The 16701-nt window shown below is 38.0% G+C and overlaps 1 protein-coding gene across 1 annotated transcript; it reads right to left on the bottom strand.

Annotated features, from left to right (window-relative positions):
• Window positions 1-1047: 1047 nt before the first annotated feature.
• On the bottom strand, window positions 1048-16648 carry LOC113670282 (protein FAM135A). Its single transcript, XM_027186402.2, has 24 exons — window positions 16582-16648; window positions 15795-15984; window positions 14182-14267; window positions 13182-13336; window positions 12928-12998; window positions 12021-12194; window positions 11663-11774; window positions 11242-11297; window positions 10828-10925; window positions 10430-10479; window positions 9928-9993; window positions 9413-9502; window positions 8959-9032; window positions 8529-8689; window positions 7970-8071; window positions 6699-7731; window positions 6208-6267; window positions 5513-5610; window positions 5029-5120; window positions 4499-4596; window positions 3854-4005; window positions 3570-3680; window positions 3044-3160; window positions 1048-2496 (listed from the first exon to the last, which is right to left on the bottom strand). Exons 2-24 carry the CDS (start codon window positions 15872-15874, stop codon window positions 2291-2293), a joined length of 3342 nt encoding a protein of 1113 aa, XP_027042203.2. The 5' UTR covers window positions 15875-15984; window positions 16582-16648; the 3' UTR covers window positions 1048-2290.
• Window positions 16649-16701: the final 53 nt, after the last annotated feature.

Here is a 16701-nt window from a genome sequence, read left to right on the forward strand (position 1 = left end):
CTGCCAAATTGTACTATTCCGACCTTTTTCGTTGCTGGTGATCTTATTAATTAACGAGCGGCAAGAATTAAAAACGTCCACTGCATGGAAATAGAACATGATGACTTAATGGCTACTACCCAGAATGTTCAATTTATCTTAGCTAAGTATTTAAATATTACTTGCTTGTTAACTGACTTGCTTATTTAAAAAAAACCTAAGGGAAAACAGAAGAAACTTGTGAAGGAAAAACAAGCAAACAAACAAACAAACAAACAAACAAACAAACCTATATGCGTAAAGTTAGCCATACGAATTTACTACCGAGGTGTCGACGGCCAGAAACTTCATTTGATATTCTCGTGACGTGAAGATCTTAACTGCTTGCGCAAGCGTAGCACCACGAATTTGGAGAGATTAAGACAAGTCCTAGAGGTATTTTGATGAAAAGAGTGAACGTAAAAAAAAAAACTGAACGTAAAAAAAAAAACGAAACAAACAAACCTAGAAAGCGTTTGTGGCCTGCACAAAAAGGATCTCAAATGAGCTGAATTACCAAGAGACTTCATCGATGACGTGAAATCACAATGTTTAGCAACAGGATTATCAAAATTAAAACGTTTTTTTTCAGTATAAAAGGCGGGGATAATTCGCAACAAATCTTCGCATGTACGCATAAAGCAACTGAATATGCCCCCACCTCCACTGAAAGTTGGATCTATCACATCTTTCTGCTCGTGTGCCATTGGCTTTACTAAATCTAGGGAATATCCGGGGACAATATCCAAGCAATATTCGAGCAATTTGAACTCTTGTATCCCAATGCGATCAAAGAAAGATTAATCCTAAATAGACCGAGAAGAATTGCAACATTCGCTACCGCGTATTAAGAGTGACGTCATCATCTTCTGAGTTCTCGTCCAGCTATCAACAGTTATCGTGAGGTAAGATGTTTTGGGCATTTTCTAATATCACAGAAACTAATTAATAGATCAAAATATAGTTGTATACCCGTTATCATACGAAGGGGAGTGGGGAATCATCTAAAACACAGAGCAGCGAATCTGAAATATTTACCTGGAATATTTTATTTTCCAAAATGAAGTAATAGGTATTCACATTACAGCAAACCCACCAGTTCTATTCATTTATGAAATAATCGATAATAAAAAGATACAATCTATTACAATTCCTTGTTGACAACTCTGTATTATTTTGCGTCGTCCGTTGTCTATTTATTAATAAATATTGCAACCGAGAGTTAAAAAGCGAGTCTTTCATTCCGTTGTAGATGATGTGCCTTAACTGAAATTATTTACGGGCCGTAGCAGCCTTGTCAAATAACGCTTTCATCGAACCTGTTCCAAAACGAAATTATTACGATATTTGAGTTCCTTTCACGGTATGCTTTATGAAATAGAGTGTTTACTAAGGAGCAAAATACAAAAATTCACTTCAAAAAGTACCCTAACCCGATTAAACCATACAAATCCCATTTTAAGTGCTTTCTGATTGCTAAAATCACCTCATCAGAAAGAGGAAGAAAAAACAAATAAACAAATCAGTAAATAACGGAAGGGAAACATGCACGAGTGTGCAGAGAGGAAAAACACCAAGGAAGAGATTTCTAAGGAGAAAAAAAAAGCTGGATTCATGTGCTCAAAAGATGGGAAGAAAATGCCAATTTTCAATAATTACTTTCAAATAGATCTCTCTCTGGAGAAGACCGAAGACCACATAATCAGAAACTTGGAACTCAAACAAAAGGTACAAAGGATTTTCCTGAATTCTCTCGCTGATAGCCATACAAAATTCTAATACGAGTAGATAAGCTATTACTACCGATTACACTTTAATCAAATTAAATTGAACCTATACTATATCATAATTCAACTTATCTAGCATCAAAACACCCTAAATGCATCCAAAAAGACTTAAATGTCAGAATTAACTAACCATTCTCGTCTAAATATTTTGCCATCAATTTCGTTTTTTCCTCTCCTCAAGGCAACACCAATTCCCATGGTATCGTAAAACAAGTTGAGCGCAAATACAATTGCTGTTGCCGATGGCAACTTCGTGAATTTCTTATCATTCTTTCGGGTTCAGTGATTACCGTCGTAAACTTTTCGTGCGCGTTTCGAAAGGTTGCCGAAAATGTACCGAAAGTTTTCGGCATAACACGAACGTCTTACAACTTTGACTCACAAGACTTACATCACTAGTTGTCATAAAAAAAGACTTCATAACATTTTCTCAGGACAGGATTACTTGCGCGAGACTGCATTTCTAGCACTATTCAAACGTTTACCTATCTAAAGTAATCTAACGCAGAAACTAACAGCAACTTCTCGATAAAAAGTTCAGAATCGAGCATCGCTATGTGAGCAGCTCGGCCAATAAACGAATTCGCTGAACTTGGAAGATTGTGATAAACACTGTAACGGATAAGGTTCATGTCTTTCCTTCCTTCCAGTGGTTTCAGAAGATTGTCTATCATCTCTCTGTAGGCCACAGCTGGAAATTAATACATAAACAAATAAATAAATAAATAAATAGAAGCAATTGGGTTGCATTACAAGCCGCTATCAAGATGAATTGATTATTTGAAAAAAACGGAGGGAATCATGATGAACCAAAAACCAACTTTAAAGAAAAAACACGTAATCAATTCCAAACTCGGGGAAACACGTGATCAGAACGAGCTTGGTTTTGGGTCTCCATCTGATTGGTTACTGAGAAGACGCAAGTTTTCATAAACCCATCACAACGCACGCCCAAGAAAGCGCGGAGAAACGTTTGGAACCGAGCCATCCTCAAGTCTTGTTTTGGGATCTGATTGGTTACAAAAAACAGCGTTGAAAATGAAATTTTCCACTCTTCAAAATGGCCACTGTATCAGTAAGAAGATCTGTTTAGAACAACTCTCTGCAAAATGCCGTATGCAAAGTACATTGCACTAGGGCCTTGTAGCGCAACGCCTGCACAAAATCAAGCATTACCAACAACCACATTAGCAAAGGTGGTCTAAAATACAACGAACAATTCTCCGCCCAATACTTACCGACATCCGAGTTATCTCTCATGGCTCCTCGACAACTCTCTATCCTGGCCGAGTGATATGGAACATAATGGTCTTGTACCGAGCTAACCAGAAGAATATTTTTGAAGTACCGAAGGCCTAAAGAAGATGGGAAACCTTGAGTTTTAAAAAATTGAACAGTTTGGTTACTTTTTAAACTTTTAAGTTTAAAACTGAAGGGGTTTAGGCGACGAGACGATTTTTAACACCATCCCTTAATTCACGTTACACGAGACAACTCTTAACGCAATTTGTTGCGGCCATGGCATCTTACAGAAGACGATTTTCGACGCATTAATGCCCGCAACTTTTGAGGTCAGACTCCTGCCACTTGTTTTTATACCTGGCCTCGCTTACAGGGAAAAGGCGCACAGAACTCTGGGAAGAAAAACATAAAAAAAAAATCGACAGAAAAACGGGGAAAGTGCTAGGTCGAAAGGCAAAGGTCGACGGGAAAAGGACATGGGACGATTACAAGGACAAGACAACTACGTCAGGTAATTATTACCTTCTGATTGACTGAGTCGATAAATAAACGTTTGTCGTGGGTCAGCATGATCGTGTAATGACAACTGTAACAACGAATCGGACTTCTTCCACTTTTGCATGAACCACAAGCCTAAAACAAAAAGAAAACGAGTAATATACTTCACTCTTTTCGCAAGTACGAGCAAAAGAAAAACAGACAAAGACCTAGAAGGGCACAAAAATGCATAATGTCACAGAAAACGATATAAACTCCTGCAACTACGCGAGGCAGTCTCGCGTGAACCAAAACTGAATCAGGCTTACCAGTGCTGACAAGAGAACTTGTTGGGTATAGCATTCCCAAATGAGGACCCGAAAGGGACAAAAACGTGTGGATCTTGTCCAGGAAGGGCCTCAATTCAGGGTGGCCGAGAGCGGACCGGATGATAATGTTCCCTAAAGAATGACCTACAAAACTGTAGAGACATGAACAAAATAGAGAGTGTTAAAACACTTATTCGATTACTAAAAACAAACAATTAAAAGGGTAGGCGAAAACAAGATTTTGAAAACTGGACGCCCTGCGAAATGGGTCATTCAGATTTTAAGTCAGAGGTAAACGTTCTAGCGAGCTTTTGCATCACTGAAGTTTTAAGTGTCACAATAATATTAAGTATCATAACAATATTTTGGAAAAAATCAAACGGCAGGTATGTTTGGTAGCCGATGTAGTTGGGTCAGTTTTAAGCGCATAATACAACTCCCATTCCTGCGATCCAAACAACCTTCTCAGATTTAGACATCATGGCCTCATCATTTACCTTGTCACAAGTCACTGCGGCCACGCTCCAAAGTTCTTTTACAACAAAAATAATTACGAGTTGTCACGTCATGTTCAGTTCCATGGCCACAAAGACAAGGAAAATCGCATGACCACCCTAACAAAACAACAACTAGTCACCGACAAACCTGATTTTCGTGGGGAAGAGATTATAAGCCTCAATATGATGCGTTATTTCTTGAACCAGCTTCTCAGTCATTTCTTCAAACGTCACAAAAGTGTCAGGCTGCGAAGCGGAGAACAGGGGATTACACCGAGGTTAGATTATTGCTCGTAAGTACAAGTTTTGTCTATTCTTAGGATTTAGGAGTCATAAACCAAACCTAGCCCGCGGGACGAGGAAGGGGCGCAGAAACAAAACAATTTTTTTCGCGTTCCTCTATTCGTGAGTGGCTCTGCTCGCACTGTTCTCGTTCGCCTCGCACTTGTCTTCCCTCTCGCGAAAAACGCAAAAAATAGCTTTTGTTCCGCACCAAGTAGGAGGTTCCCTCGTTAGGAGCTTACATGAGTCCTTATAATAGGTGCCGTGGTTCTAAAATGACTTAAAACAACAGCACACACAGCAAAATGAATCAGTCAAGGAAAATTTGAGACAAAACTTTCCAGTAGATCATTAGCCGTGTCATTTAAGACGATAGAAGGCGGCATTTCTTTTCACCTGGTTGATTTCCGACATGAGAAAGTCCAGTCGTGTAGAAGGAAGGGCCATTTCTAAGTAACAACGCACAAGGCGAAGATCCCCGCTGTTACCTGAAAAAAAATTACATTTTTATTAATTGCGTATTAAACGAACAAAGATAGGAATGCTAAATTTAAGTCGCCAGTTCTACACTTTTAACCCAAAGATCCCTGTATAGTTTATGGAAGTGCAGTCAGTAAAACTTTAAGTTCATCAAAGAAAAAAAGGTAGTGCTCAAGTTTGCAAAGTGCTTAACCCTTTGACTCCCAAGATCTGATTGTTAATTCTCCCCACTAGCTGCTAAGCATTTCCTTGTAAATCAGTTACGAGAATTTGGTGTGAGATCAAGATAACAACTCCTACCTGATAAGTTCGAGTATTCTCATTACCTGCTTGCTGGATACTGAATTGATATAATGGGGAGAAGTTACATGTTAATCACTTTTGGGACTGAGCAGCTTACCATCCAATCCATGTACACAAACGATCAAATGCGTCTCAATGCCTTCAGGCGCCTCAGCGCTAAAATATGGCTCACGAATTCCTACCAATTGGCGGTCACTGAAAAAACAAATAAATGCTTTTAGTTTTGTAGAGATAAACAAACTGAAAGAAAATATAAATAAAAGGGGTAAGTTTCCAAAGAAACTGTTCTACTGCGTCGGTGGAGGGGGTACGGGAGGGGGTACGGAGGAGGGGGTACGGGGGAGGGGGTACGGGGGAGGGGGCGGGGGTACGGGGGAGGGGGCGGGGGAGAGTATAAAAGCGAATGACAAAGGACTGAGGCTGGAACCTTCAGCAACTGATTAGGGTGGTTAATTCACATTACCAATTCAGTTGGTAACCAAAACATCTTTCGTGGATGAATGAATATGTTGATTTCTGTTTTAAATAATTAAATTGGAGTCTCCATTCTCTAACTGGCTCCCAAGCTTTTCATATCCCTTCAGGGACGAGATAAAAAGTGCTTTGGAGTAAGGCAGGTTCTTAGCAAGCTTGGCTGCATAGCGGATCACTTGGAATGGCAAGTTGTTTTTGGAAAAAAAAAGTCGAATATAAACGTCTTTGTTTCTTCACTTCTACTTGACGAGAGCTATTTAACAACAAGTGTATTAGCCAGGACACTTCATATCAAAACTCAAAAAGTTGCCATCTCACCTGTATACTTGACAGGCGTAGTTTAGACTGCGCTTCACTGATCTTTTCGCTATTTCAAACCTAACAAGAAGAGTGCATAAAAAATGACGGTCAACCATGTTTTTTCTTTTTTGGGGGGCGGGGTTTAATGTGCTTCTTGGACTTCGAAGCGGCAATTATCTCGGAAACCTGATGAAATGCTGAGGGAGGGGAACCTGGCGAAAGACTAGCCTACCATCCAGGAGGGGTGAGGGGAGAAGTACAAGCTCCAGATGGATGGGTACAGACTTGACTCTTTGACCCCTAATTTCTCCTTAGAATATCACCCCAGAATCACATACAAGGGTCGCGAGAATAAAGGAAATGATTAACAACTAAAGATGCTCTTGATTGGTTTCAAATTCTCCTTCTCAACATCATATAAAATGTATAAAGGAAAGTATGGAGAATATGCATACTGATGTTTGGGTGTAAAGGGTAAACCTACCGTTACTTAAGAACATTCAACTGACCTCGACCTTACGCTGCCTCCGTACACAGAATCTCCTCGTGACAAAGTAAATGCAGGCGATGTGTTTCCCGCGCAAGCCAAAGGAAAACAACCTCCCAACGAGCTCGAAGAAAGTCCTTTAGGGACGCTTTTCTTTTTGTTTTTCCTTGTTGGTGCGGTTGGCGCGCTATCGGTGACAGTCACCGAGTTACGAGACGAAACCCCATTAACGTTCGGTTGTTCGGTCACGACGTTGGATTGGCTTCCCGAAGTTGCACTCGTGGACGCCTCGGAAGACATCGGCGTTTCGTAATTACTCGAGTCTGCTGCAGTTTCGGTTGTTGACGAGGAGACTAACTCATCCTGGGAGCCATTAGCAATAAATTGTAACTCAGGATCTTCGGAATTTTCCTCGTTCGAGCTGTCTGTGATTTCAACAGATTCTTTGGCAGTATCATTACTAACGAGTGCTGACTCGGCATCGCTGTGCGCTTTGGTTTCCTTTTCGGTTTGTTTTTCCGGTGCGTTTTCCGAAGGACTATCGATGTCATCTGACGGATCAGAATTCTCAACGTCAGTTGTAGCACTAGGTGACATTTCAATGCCATTTATTGCTGCAGCGTCTAAAAATTCCGACTCTTCATTATCAGAGGCCAATTCCTTTTGTTCCTCATCACCTTCAGAAGATTTTACATCACAAGTTCTTTCAACTTCAACATCCTTATCATCAGACTGCGTTTCATTATCAGAAATGTTACTATCTTCGGCAATGAGCGGTTGAGTGCTTTCCGAATTACTTAAAAACGACGACAAATCTTCGGCTAAATTAGAATTTCCGTTAGGTGTATCGTCAATCTCGCCATTCAAAGCAATGTCTATATCATCAAGAGCAGCGGTGCTATCTACTTCGCCTATGCCTTCAGTTAAATCCGTTTCTTTGTCAAGTGCCTTCTCTGTTGCACTGCTAGGATCGCCCTGCTGTATCTCTGGTTGGTGCACACTCTCTTCTGAAACTGTTTTCGACGCTGCGCCGTTCTTTTCGGCTTCATCAGAATCTAAAAAAATTAAAACTTTTGTTACTTTCAGGCACTATTGGAAGCTTGTATCGTTCCTCACTAGAAGGATCTCTGATATATAAAAGAACCGAAAGTCGAATAACTAATAACAAGAATTAGACATTCGTTTATGATCAGAATTGCGAAAGACAGACAGACACATCTCTCAAAACAAAATGAGTTATATTCAGCGGGCTGGAGACAAAAAAAAACCTCGTAAAGGCTCTGGAAACATTACCTTGACCATTGATTACCAGAAAACTTTCATCCGTGATATTATCAGTCTCATCCAAACCAACTGTAAAAAATATTTCTTTCATCTCTGGGTTTCTGGGAAAATCTGAAAAAATATACATGAAGAGATTTAGGCATGTTATGTTATGACGTCAGCTCTTAAAATTGTTATTGCAAAAGAGCGCTTCTCGTTTGAGTGACGTGAAACCAAAAAAAAAGTTAACAGAACGGCTAATCACAGCAAAGGAAATATCACAACGAACCAATGAGAATTCAGAGTAAAAACCAGCAAATGCACGTGAGTGACTTGACGGTTGGTCGTTCTTTTTTATCTGATTGGTTGAGAAGGTGGCGCGAATTTTCTGAATCAATCACAAACGCTATGCAATCCTGAATGACTTTAGACACTAAATTGAAACTTGTCCTAATTGCAGTGTTTGATGTCTTTTTTGTCAAGGTATAAGGTTCTTAAAAAAATTAAACCTTAAATATTCTGACGCAGATTCTTCAACATCCAAGAAGTGAACTAATGATTGTCTACATTAGAAGCGAGGCGCAGATACCTGGTTCTCTGGGCTCCAAAAAACTAAACTTATCTTCGAATATAATTGGAGTAGAAGAGGCATCTCCATCTAACAGGGGACACTCGACTTGCACTGGAGGAATACTCTGGTAATAACGAGAAGTCTTCACACTCTGAGCCAAGCTTTGCTGCTGTTGATACCTGAGGGGAATTGATGATAATGTGTAAAGCCAACTATTGCCCCTAATCAAATCCCACTCTCGTAACGACACCAGTACAACTCTTACTAGGCTAAATTTCTCAACGGGAAACAGGGGCAATCGTGTCTACTCGGATCCAGGGTTCCCTTGGAAACTCAGAATTTTACGGGACCGAAATATCCAATATAAACAGATGGCAATGAGGGATATTAAGCTCACTGTGCTAGCTAAGTTAAAGGCTGAAGAGTGCCACAAAGATGAACTACTTACAAGAAATGTGGTGTATTTTGAAGTTCATTCCATGGATACTCCTTGATGAAAAATGCTTCAGAAAAGTGAGAGAGCTACAAAAACAAGTGCATTGAAAACACATCACCATGGGATTTAAAATATCGCCATAAAATTAGGTATGCTTTTTCATCTCATCAAAGGATTGGGTCATAGAATTTTATTTCATTTAGGATCCCAAGAAAGTTTGCCTCTGATTAGAGATTTCATTGCAGCGAAATATCAGAGAAGAACATGGCACCTCTTCCTGTCCCTATTCAGATTCCTCCCACTGTTCACTTCATCTTATCGTCTCTTTACCGTCACGTGTCCTCCTCACGTCACCGATTCATCTCCACTTCTTCCCTTCCTTCCTTTTCCTCTTCTCTCCAGTCTTCTCTCCTTTCCAAAACTGCTCCTAACCCCCCCCCCCCTTAGACACATATAAAATTCTTACCCGATGTTTATGGTGTTCTTTCCTCATGAATGGTAAAATAGCTTTGTTGAGGCTGAAGAACTCAAGAAACTGTGACCATACTAAGGAAAGCTGTAAAAAAAAGAAAGAAAGGAAAAAAAGGCTACAACTTCTGGATTTCAAAGTAAACACAGGTAAGCCCCAAGTTTGGAGTAAACTTGTCCAAGGATCAAGCTGGAAAGAAACAGCTGACCCTTTGACTGACAAATAATTGTCATGACAGGTTTTGATCTTGTATTGTGACAATTTCACGTGAAATGCACACAGGTAAAAATCTACAAAACTTCCTCTCCTAAAACAGTCCTGTGATTGAACTTCATAACACATTACTGGTGAGAATGTAATACAGAGATAGTTGACTGTACATTGAAAAGTCCAGAGTGCTACAAACCGTTGATTCACAAAAATTTCACTCCTCTTGTGGAGAGGTGATTTGTTACCAAGAAATGATATTTAATTGGATCTTAAAACACCCAGAATAACAAAGCTTGACTTACTTCAGAGCTAAGGTTATTGAGGTCACTACAAACTTGAGAAAATGTTTCCTCACACCCAACTGTTCCCTAAAAAAATGAAGATCACAGCATTTTAATTCATTTTTTAGAAACACTGCAATTTCGGATCAATATCAGTATCTGGGCAACTGCCCACCTACCCATCCCCTAACTCAACAACAGTCAATTGACAACAAGTTAAGGTTAATGTTGGTTAAGGGGAGGGGTAGGGGTAGGTGAGCAGTTGCCCAGATACTGATATTGATCTGCAATTTCAATACATCTGATTCATACAGGAAATGATTTGAACCCAGGGGTAACATGTGATAGTGTACTCTGATTGTCCAGGTGAGTGTAGTCCTGAGAAGCACTGTTGCATGTAGTAGTCATGCTTGTATACACCTTCAATTTTCCCATAGAGAAAGCATCAAACTATCCAAAGATTTCACATGTAACAGATGTAACTACTTTCACACAAAACCAGATATAAAATATGACTACACACCTCTACTGCCCTACAAAGCACATCAAGCTTTTCACCAAAGTCGACAATTCCTGAAGAATAGAAGTACTTTAAGTCTTAATCTTTCAAATCCTAACAGCTCCTAGGGTGTTGTCAAGGATAATTTGTTTGACAGTAAAGGGCCTCTTTAGTTGGTGATCATTTCCTTTACTCTCAAGACCTTAATGTGTGATTCAGGGATGACATCATAAGGGGAAATTAGATGCTTATTACTGTTGGGATTCAAAAGATGAAAAGATGACTGAAAGAGCTGGCCTGATTGTTTTCAACTTTTTTGAGTCAATACAATGGCCACCTACATATGCATCAAACTTCAAATAATTCTTTTGGCAGAAATCAAGTAGTAGCGAAAGATAGTACTGATAAAATCAAAACCTTACCAATATCCATTCTTTGATTATCTGGAAGCAGCTCACTCAAGCATTGAAAATAAGCTAACAGATTCACTTGGGCAGATAACAAAGTGCTGCACAATGACCTAGATTAACATTAAAAAAAAACATAAAGTAACTCATTAGAACAGTAAAACACATCCATAATATTCTCAAAACTACATTCAATCTGAATACTTGTTATCTGCCCATTCGTTTGCATAGAGAAATGATCCATGAAACAATAGCTATGCCAGTTTTAGCCACTGATTTCTCTTCCTGTTCTATTCAGTGCTATTTCCCCTTCTTGTCCATGAAATTTCTCCCCCTCCACACTTGGAAGCAATCTATGGCAGTTAAGAATGTGCTCTTTTGATTCGTGTACAAAGACAACCACTAATAAAAGTAAAAGGAATGTCAAACCTGTGTGTGTCATAAGCAAACTGCAGCTGCTTCTCCACAAGTGATGTTTTAGAACTCTGGAAAGATGGTATACATGTTTGTTAGAATCCTAACAATGACAGAAACAATTCTAGATAAGATTATCGTATTGCTGGCTACCAATAGTCACCTTTCCATCATTGTTTGGTTGGGTCACACAATGGTTGGATAGGAGACAAATAAGGGAGCCTAAGCATGTACACTTTTGAGACTTGAACAGTGCATTAGAGGAGCATACTTCTTCATTTGGTGGTTGGAAAGCCTTTGGTTTTATTAATATTTTAAATGAAATGGTACAGACAATAGATCTGTAGCCAGCAAAAGTGCTGTACAGTGATTGCTGCAGTCTGTTTTCAAGAATTAAATTGATCAAACGCTGATAAAGAATGAGACCATTCCTAACCTGAGGCGCTAAAGCCTTGTTACTGAAGAGTACAACATAGAAAGCTGGTGTTGATACTCTCATATTTGAAGGTGGTTTGCCAAGCCAGTTGTTTTTCACAGGTCTAACAATGCTAAGAGTAAGAAGCAAAGAGAAAAAGTGAGACAAACAAAACACCTTTCATCACTGCCACAAGTTAACAGGTGCCATTAGGAATAAACAGTATACACAAAAAATGCAATGTTATTCTTCTGTCAAGTAGATTGTTGTTCAGCTGTGTGCAGCTAAATTTGCAAGCCTTATGAATAAATAAATGCCCATTAATCAAGAATAAAGTGATAGACCATGCATGCATGGAGAGAAAATGTTATGCAATTACCTGTGATCAGGAAGACCAAGTGCTGTTACTGTGGCATGAATTGTTGTGTCGATGACAGCAAAGTGATAATAGTCAAACAAGATCGGCACATGGTGATGCAGACCTTTCACACAGGACATGTGCAGTTTTAATGTTTGGGTGCTTACATTTGTAAGAGATTCAACTGAGTCAACTCTGTTTGATGAGAAAACAAGGATGATGAGAATTAGGGATCAAAATCAGTATCTGAGCAACTGAGCACCTACATACCCCTCCCCTAACCCGGAAACAGTCAATTGATAATAAGTTAGGGTAAGAGTTGGGCTAAGGAAGGGGTAGGTGTGCAGTTTCTCAGATACTGACATTGTCCCAGAATTAAGCCTTGGTTGGAGAAGACAAAGAAAAAAAAGAAACGTGTCCTCTTAAAATTAAAGCATCCAGCTTCTTCATCTCTCTCTCTTTAAGTTATTCATGGAGGGACACAATTAACTGCTTTGCCAAAGATATAGACAAATTACTGAAGGGTAAACCTAGGGCAAAGGAGTGAGGATGTGATATGTAGAAGATTTAAAACTAGGAAAATTATTTTATCGACAGAATCAAAATACTTCAATAATTTCTTTTTTCCAAATTGGAGGATAACTGCAGCAGCCTTAAATTTGAGGTTTAGATGAAGAAAGAAAAATACTACAAAATTTTAATACAGTACAGTTATGTGGACAGTTAGATTGAAATCCCTACAACTGCAAAGGATAAAACTAATTTCTAGGATCTTGATCAAGAAAAGACAGCTGTCATAAATCATCCATGTAACAGCAGGATAAAAAATGTAAAGAAACTTACCATATTATTAAATAAATGCACTCAAAGCCAATATGTGAGTAAGCAAACTTGTTAAAAGAATTTATCTAGTTGAAAAATTTCTCACCCATAGTCCGAGTCTGAGAAAAACAGTTCCACTGACATTTGATAATCTCCTTGGTCAATTTCCTGGACAATCTAAAGAGAACATTGTTTACTTTATATCATTTTCAGTGCATTCACTCTGAAGAAGGGCTAACACTTGAAACATCAGCTTTGAAACTCTTGACAGTGGCAATTTACATAATCAACTCTTTTGACATGTTACACTCTCCCACCAACTCAGTACCACTGATAGAGAGATTTTAATGGGACTTTTACCTTGTCACTGTTCACCAACAAATGGAGACGAAAAACAAAGGAATCATTCAACACCACAGACTCATTTCTGTAAAGAATTTGGAATGTTTTTGAGATGGCTGTCTGCCCAGAAGAGTTGATGGTTGCTCCAAATTGGTATTCTGCCTCTTGGCTGTCTGTGTTGTTAAAAAGAAAATAACAGTATAAGTTATGATGTCATAACTTTATCACACACTACATTTGATGAAGTAAATTATTGTGGCTAAGTAAACTTGTAATATGATGGTCCTGGGTTCAAGTCCCCCACCTTGTCACTCACTTGATTTGTTCTCAGTCCCCCCAAGTTCAACTCCTTGGCTACACTAGTACTGTGTAAATAGCCAACTGGTCTGCCTCAAGCAAGTTGGAATTTTCAAGCACCTTATGTTTATTTAAAATATTTGGTTCTCTCTGATCTGAATATATGAATATATGCACACTACACATTTAAATTTTTTTTATTTTTTATCGATGAAAAATAGCACAGGATAATACAAATAAAGTAATCTAGAGAATGATAGTTTCTTGCAATTTTTTTTTTTCTTATAACTCAGAGATATACATTTATATTGTGGGAAGTGATCATATTTGCATGCTCTACCCTGAAATTACAGGGGTTTTGATAAAAGCTGGTTAGCGATGGTCTAACACCATCTTTTGTTACTGTCTGCTCAGAATTTATATAAAAAATTTGTTTCGCTTCTTTTGAGAGATCACAGCTGGTAATTCCACCATCAGCTGCATCTTAAAGAAAAAGTAACTGAATTATTGAAATATCTTTAGTACTTTATGGGTGTTCCTACTTTTAGAATTTAAATGCATCTCTAGATCCTATTAATTTGACTGTAGCCATGACTAATTCTTGATCTCTGTAATGATGGGATGGACATAACTGTCAAATTCTATTTCTGGGTTTCCTCAGCTTGAGAGACTGTAATTCAAAAGAGTGCTATCTGATTAAATTGTACTCTGAATTACTTACCTGACACAGAATCAAGCCTTTTTTCTACCTCCACACTTGCTGCTGCCTTCACGGGAGGTTTAAGAGTACAACGAATATGGTAATACCTGCCAGTTCAAATATCTCAATTTATTATCTGATAAAATCTTTTTTTTCACTAAGTACTCTTAGCTGTGACCAACTTGGTCACCATTTGGTATCCCATCAGCTAATAATCCCACAATTGATATATTTTTTTGTTCTCATCACTTGTCTGCTTGATATTGTCTTGATATTGTGAGGAGAAATTCTGTCTTGGTCATCCTTGAGAGTGAAAGGGTTAACCCTTTAACTCCCATGAGTGACCAAGATAGAATTTCTCCTTAAAATAGCAATACAATATCAAGCAGACATGTGATGAGAATGAAGAAAAATATCAGTTAGGGGATTATAAGTTGATAAAATATGAAATTATCCAAACTAACAACACAAGAACTGTATGGCAGACAGTAAGAAGAATTACTAATGAGATCTTGGGAGTTAAAGGGTTAAGATAAAACTAAGGATCAAACAGAGTGTTGTGAGTTGTGACCTTGATGGCCTTTTTGATTTATAATAACTATCCTGGATTAATTTTTCATTCTACAGCCACCTGGGAACAGATTTCATTTTGAAACTAATATCGGCTCAAATTCTTCCACTCAGCAGGGGACTTAAAACTATTACAGAATAAAACAAATTATTTTTCAATATTTACTTAATCTGTTCTTGATCCAAAAAAAAAAGATGTTATACGAGAAATCAAAGAAAACAGTAAAATAAAAAGACAAAAGATAAGATGTAATGAGGATGTCTAAATTTAGAAGCCGTGAGGTCTTGAGTATTGGGCCTCTTTAAATACTACCCACTCATTCAAATAAAAAAGATCACATTATAATTTGATGAAGAAATTAACTGTTAACCAGGGGATTATGTGACATAAATTTATTGAGTTTCTTTGATGTGTCTTGGGCATGTTTTTAGAGAATGCAAAGAACCTGAATTTAAATATTTGGGGCTGGTTCAAAAATAAGAATTTGTTTGAATTTTAACGGGAAAAAGTATTCCTAACAAGGAAGAAGGTGTAACTACACATATATGAGAACTTATAATACAGTACCAGTACATCCAATTTCTGTTGTAGATGTTCATGTTTTTTCTGGAGAATTTAATCAGATTAATTTTGTCTAGAGCTAACATCTGGAGAGAGAGAATGACTTTTTTTTCTTATGAATAATATCAAAAGATCAAAGTGATATGCATTGTTATTGATCACGGCGGGGTGCATTGCCTAAACATATCTGAAAATTTCTATGGGGAATAGTAAAGTCAATTAATCTTTTACACTAATGAATACCATCTTTAAAATTCCTATAATCGTTTGATTTCATAGAGGATTTATACGTCAGATAGAAAAAATAAAAATTTGAAAAAACGAGCGATCAAAGTCATTTGTTAAGTGTCACTAATCTAATTTCGGTTTCCTTTTCGTTATAATTTGATGTAGAACATTCCTTATATATAATCTCTGGATTGATTAAGGAAATACAAACATAATAAAATTAAATCAATAGCTACACATTTATACATAAAACGTTATTTCAAGCGTTACATACCCTCGCTGAAAGAGATCGATGTTGTGAAACGTGGAAAATTCGACGGCGAATTCTATCGTTGCTTGTAAATCCCCGGACATAGTGAGTTCTTCAAAAGAGTAACAACTTCAACTAAAATTATTTATCAAGGCAGTGTCCTACATCGTTGTTGATATCCTAATCTTCCGCACAATTTAATGCCTTGAGATTGCTGAAAAAAATGACATCAATGACAAGTCACCAAAATATTCCTTGACCGGCATGGGCTGAAATTCTGAACGCGCGCTTTCATGCGTTACACCGATTCTCGACAAATTTAAAAGCTAGCAATGTGAAATTTATGACCTTTAGATCCGCTTTACCCATAAGTATTCTATCAGCTGTGGTTTATGGTCACTTGAAAGCATCTTTCACCAATTTGAGAAGCTAGGAAATACGTCATAAAATTAGACATCTTCGATCCTTGGAAAAACACGAAACCTTACTCCAATTAAAATAACAACAACAATTTCAGCGTCAAAGACAAAAGGGCAAAACCTCAAGAGTCAATAACAGCAAGACGTTTCTCAATTCTAATTGATAATAAATACGAACAGCACTCCTAACAACTATGATCTCTACAAGGCCAATTAACCCACGCGAGAATATTTATCCTTTTGTTATGTCAACTTGACCAGTCATAATTTACTAGAAATGTCAATCGCTCTCGAATAAAACAACTGTACATTAATAATGCACAAAAAACACGATAAGTATATATTAGAAATTGTTACGGGGACTTCAAAGTCTTCTAGAGAAAAACACAAACCTGTCACACATTTACCCTCCGGCCGCCATCTTGTTGGTCGTTGATCGTGTAACAATACCTCTCGTCCAAGTATATCCCGTAGAGTCTGGGTAATAGAAGTTTGTTTCCAAGGAGACGAAT

This window comes from Pocillopora damicornis, chromosome 12 (assembly GCF_964200805.1).
Source record: "Pocillopora damicornis chromosome 12, jaPocDami1.2, whole genome shotgun sequence".
NCBI lineage: Eukaryota > Metazoa > Cnidaria > Anthozoa > Scleractinia > Pocilloporidae > Pocillopora > Pocillopora damicornis.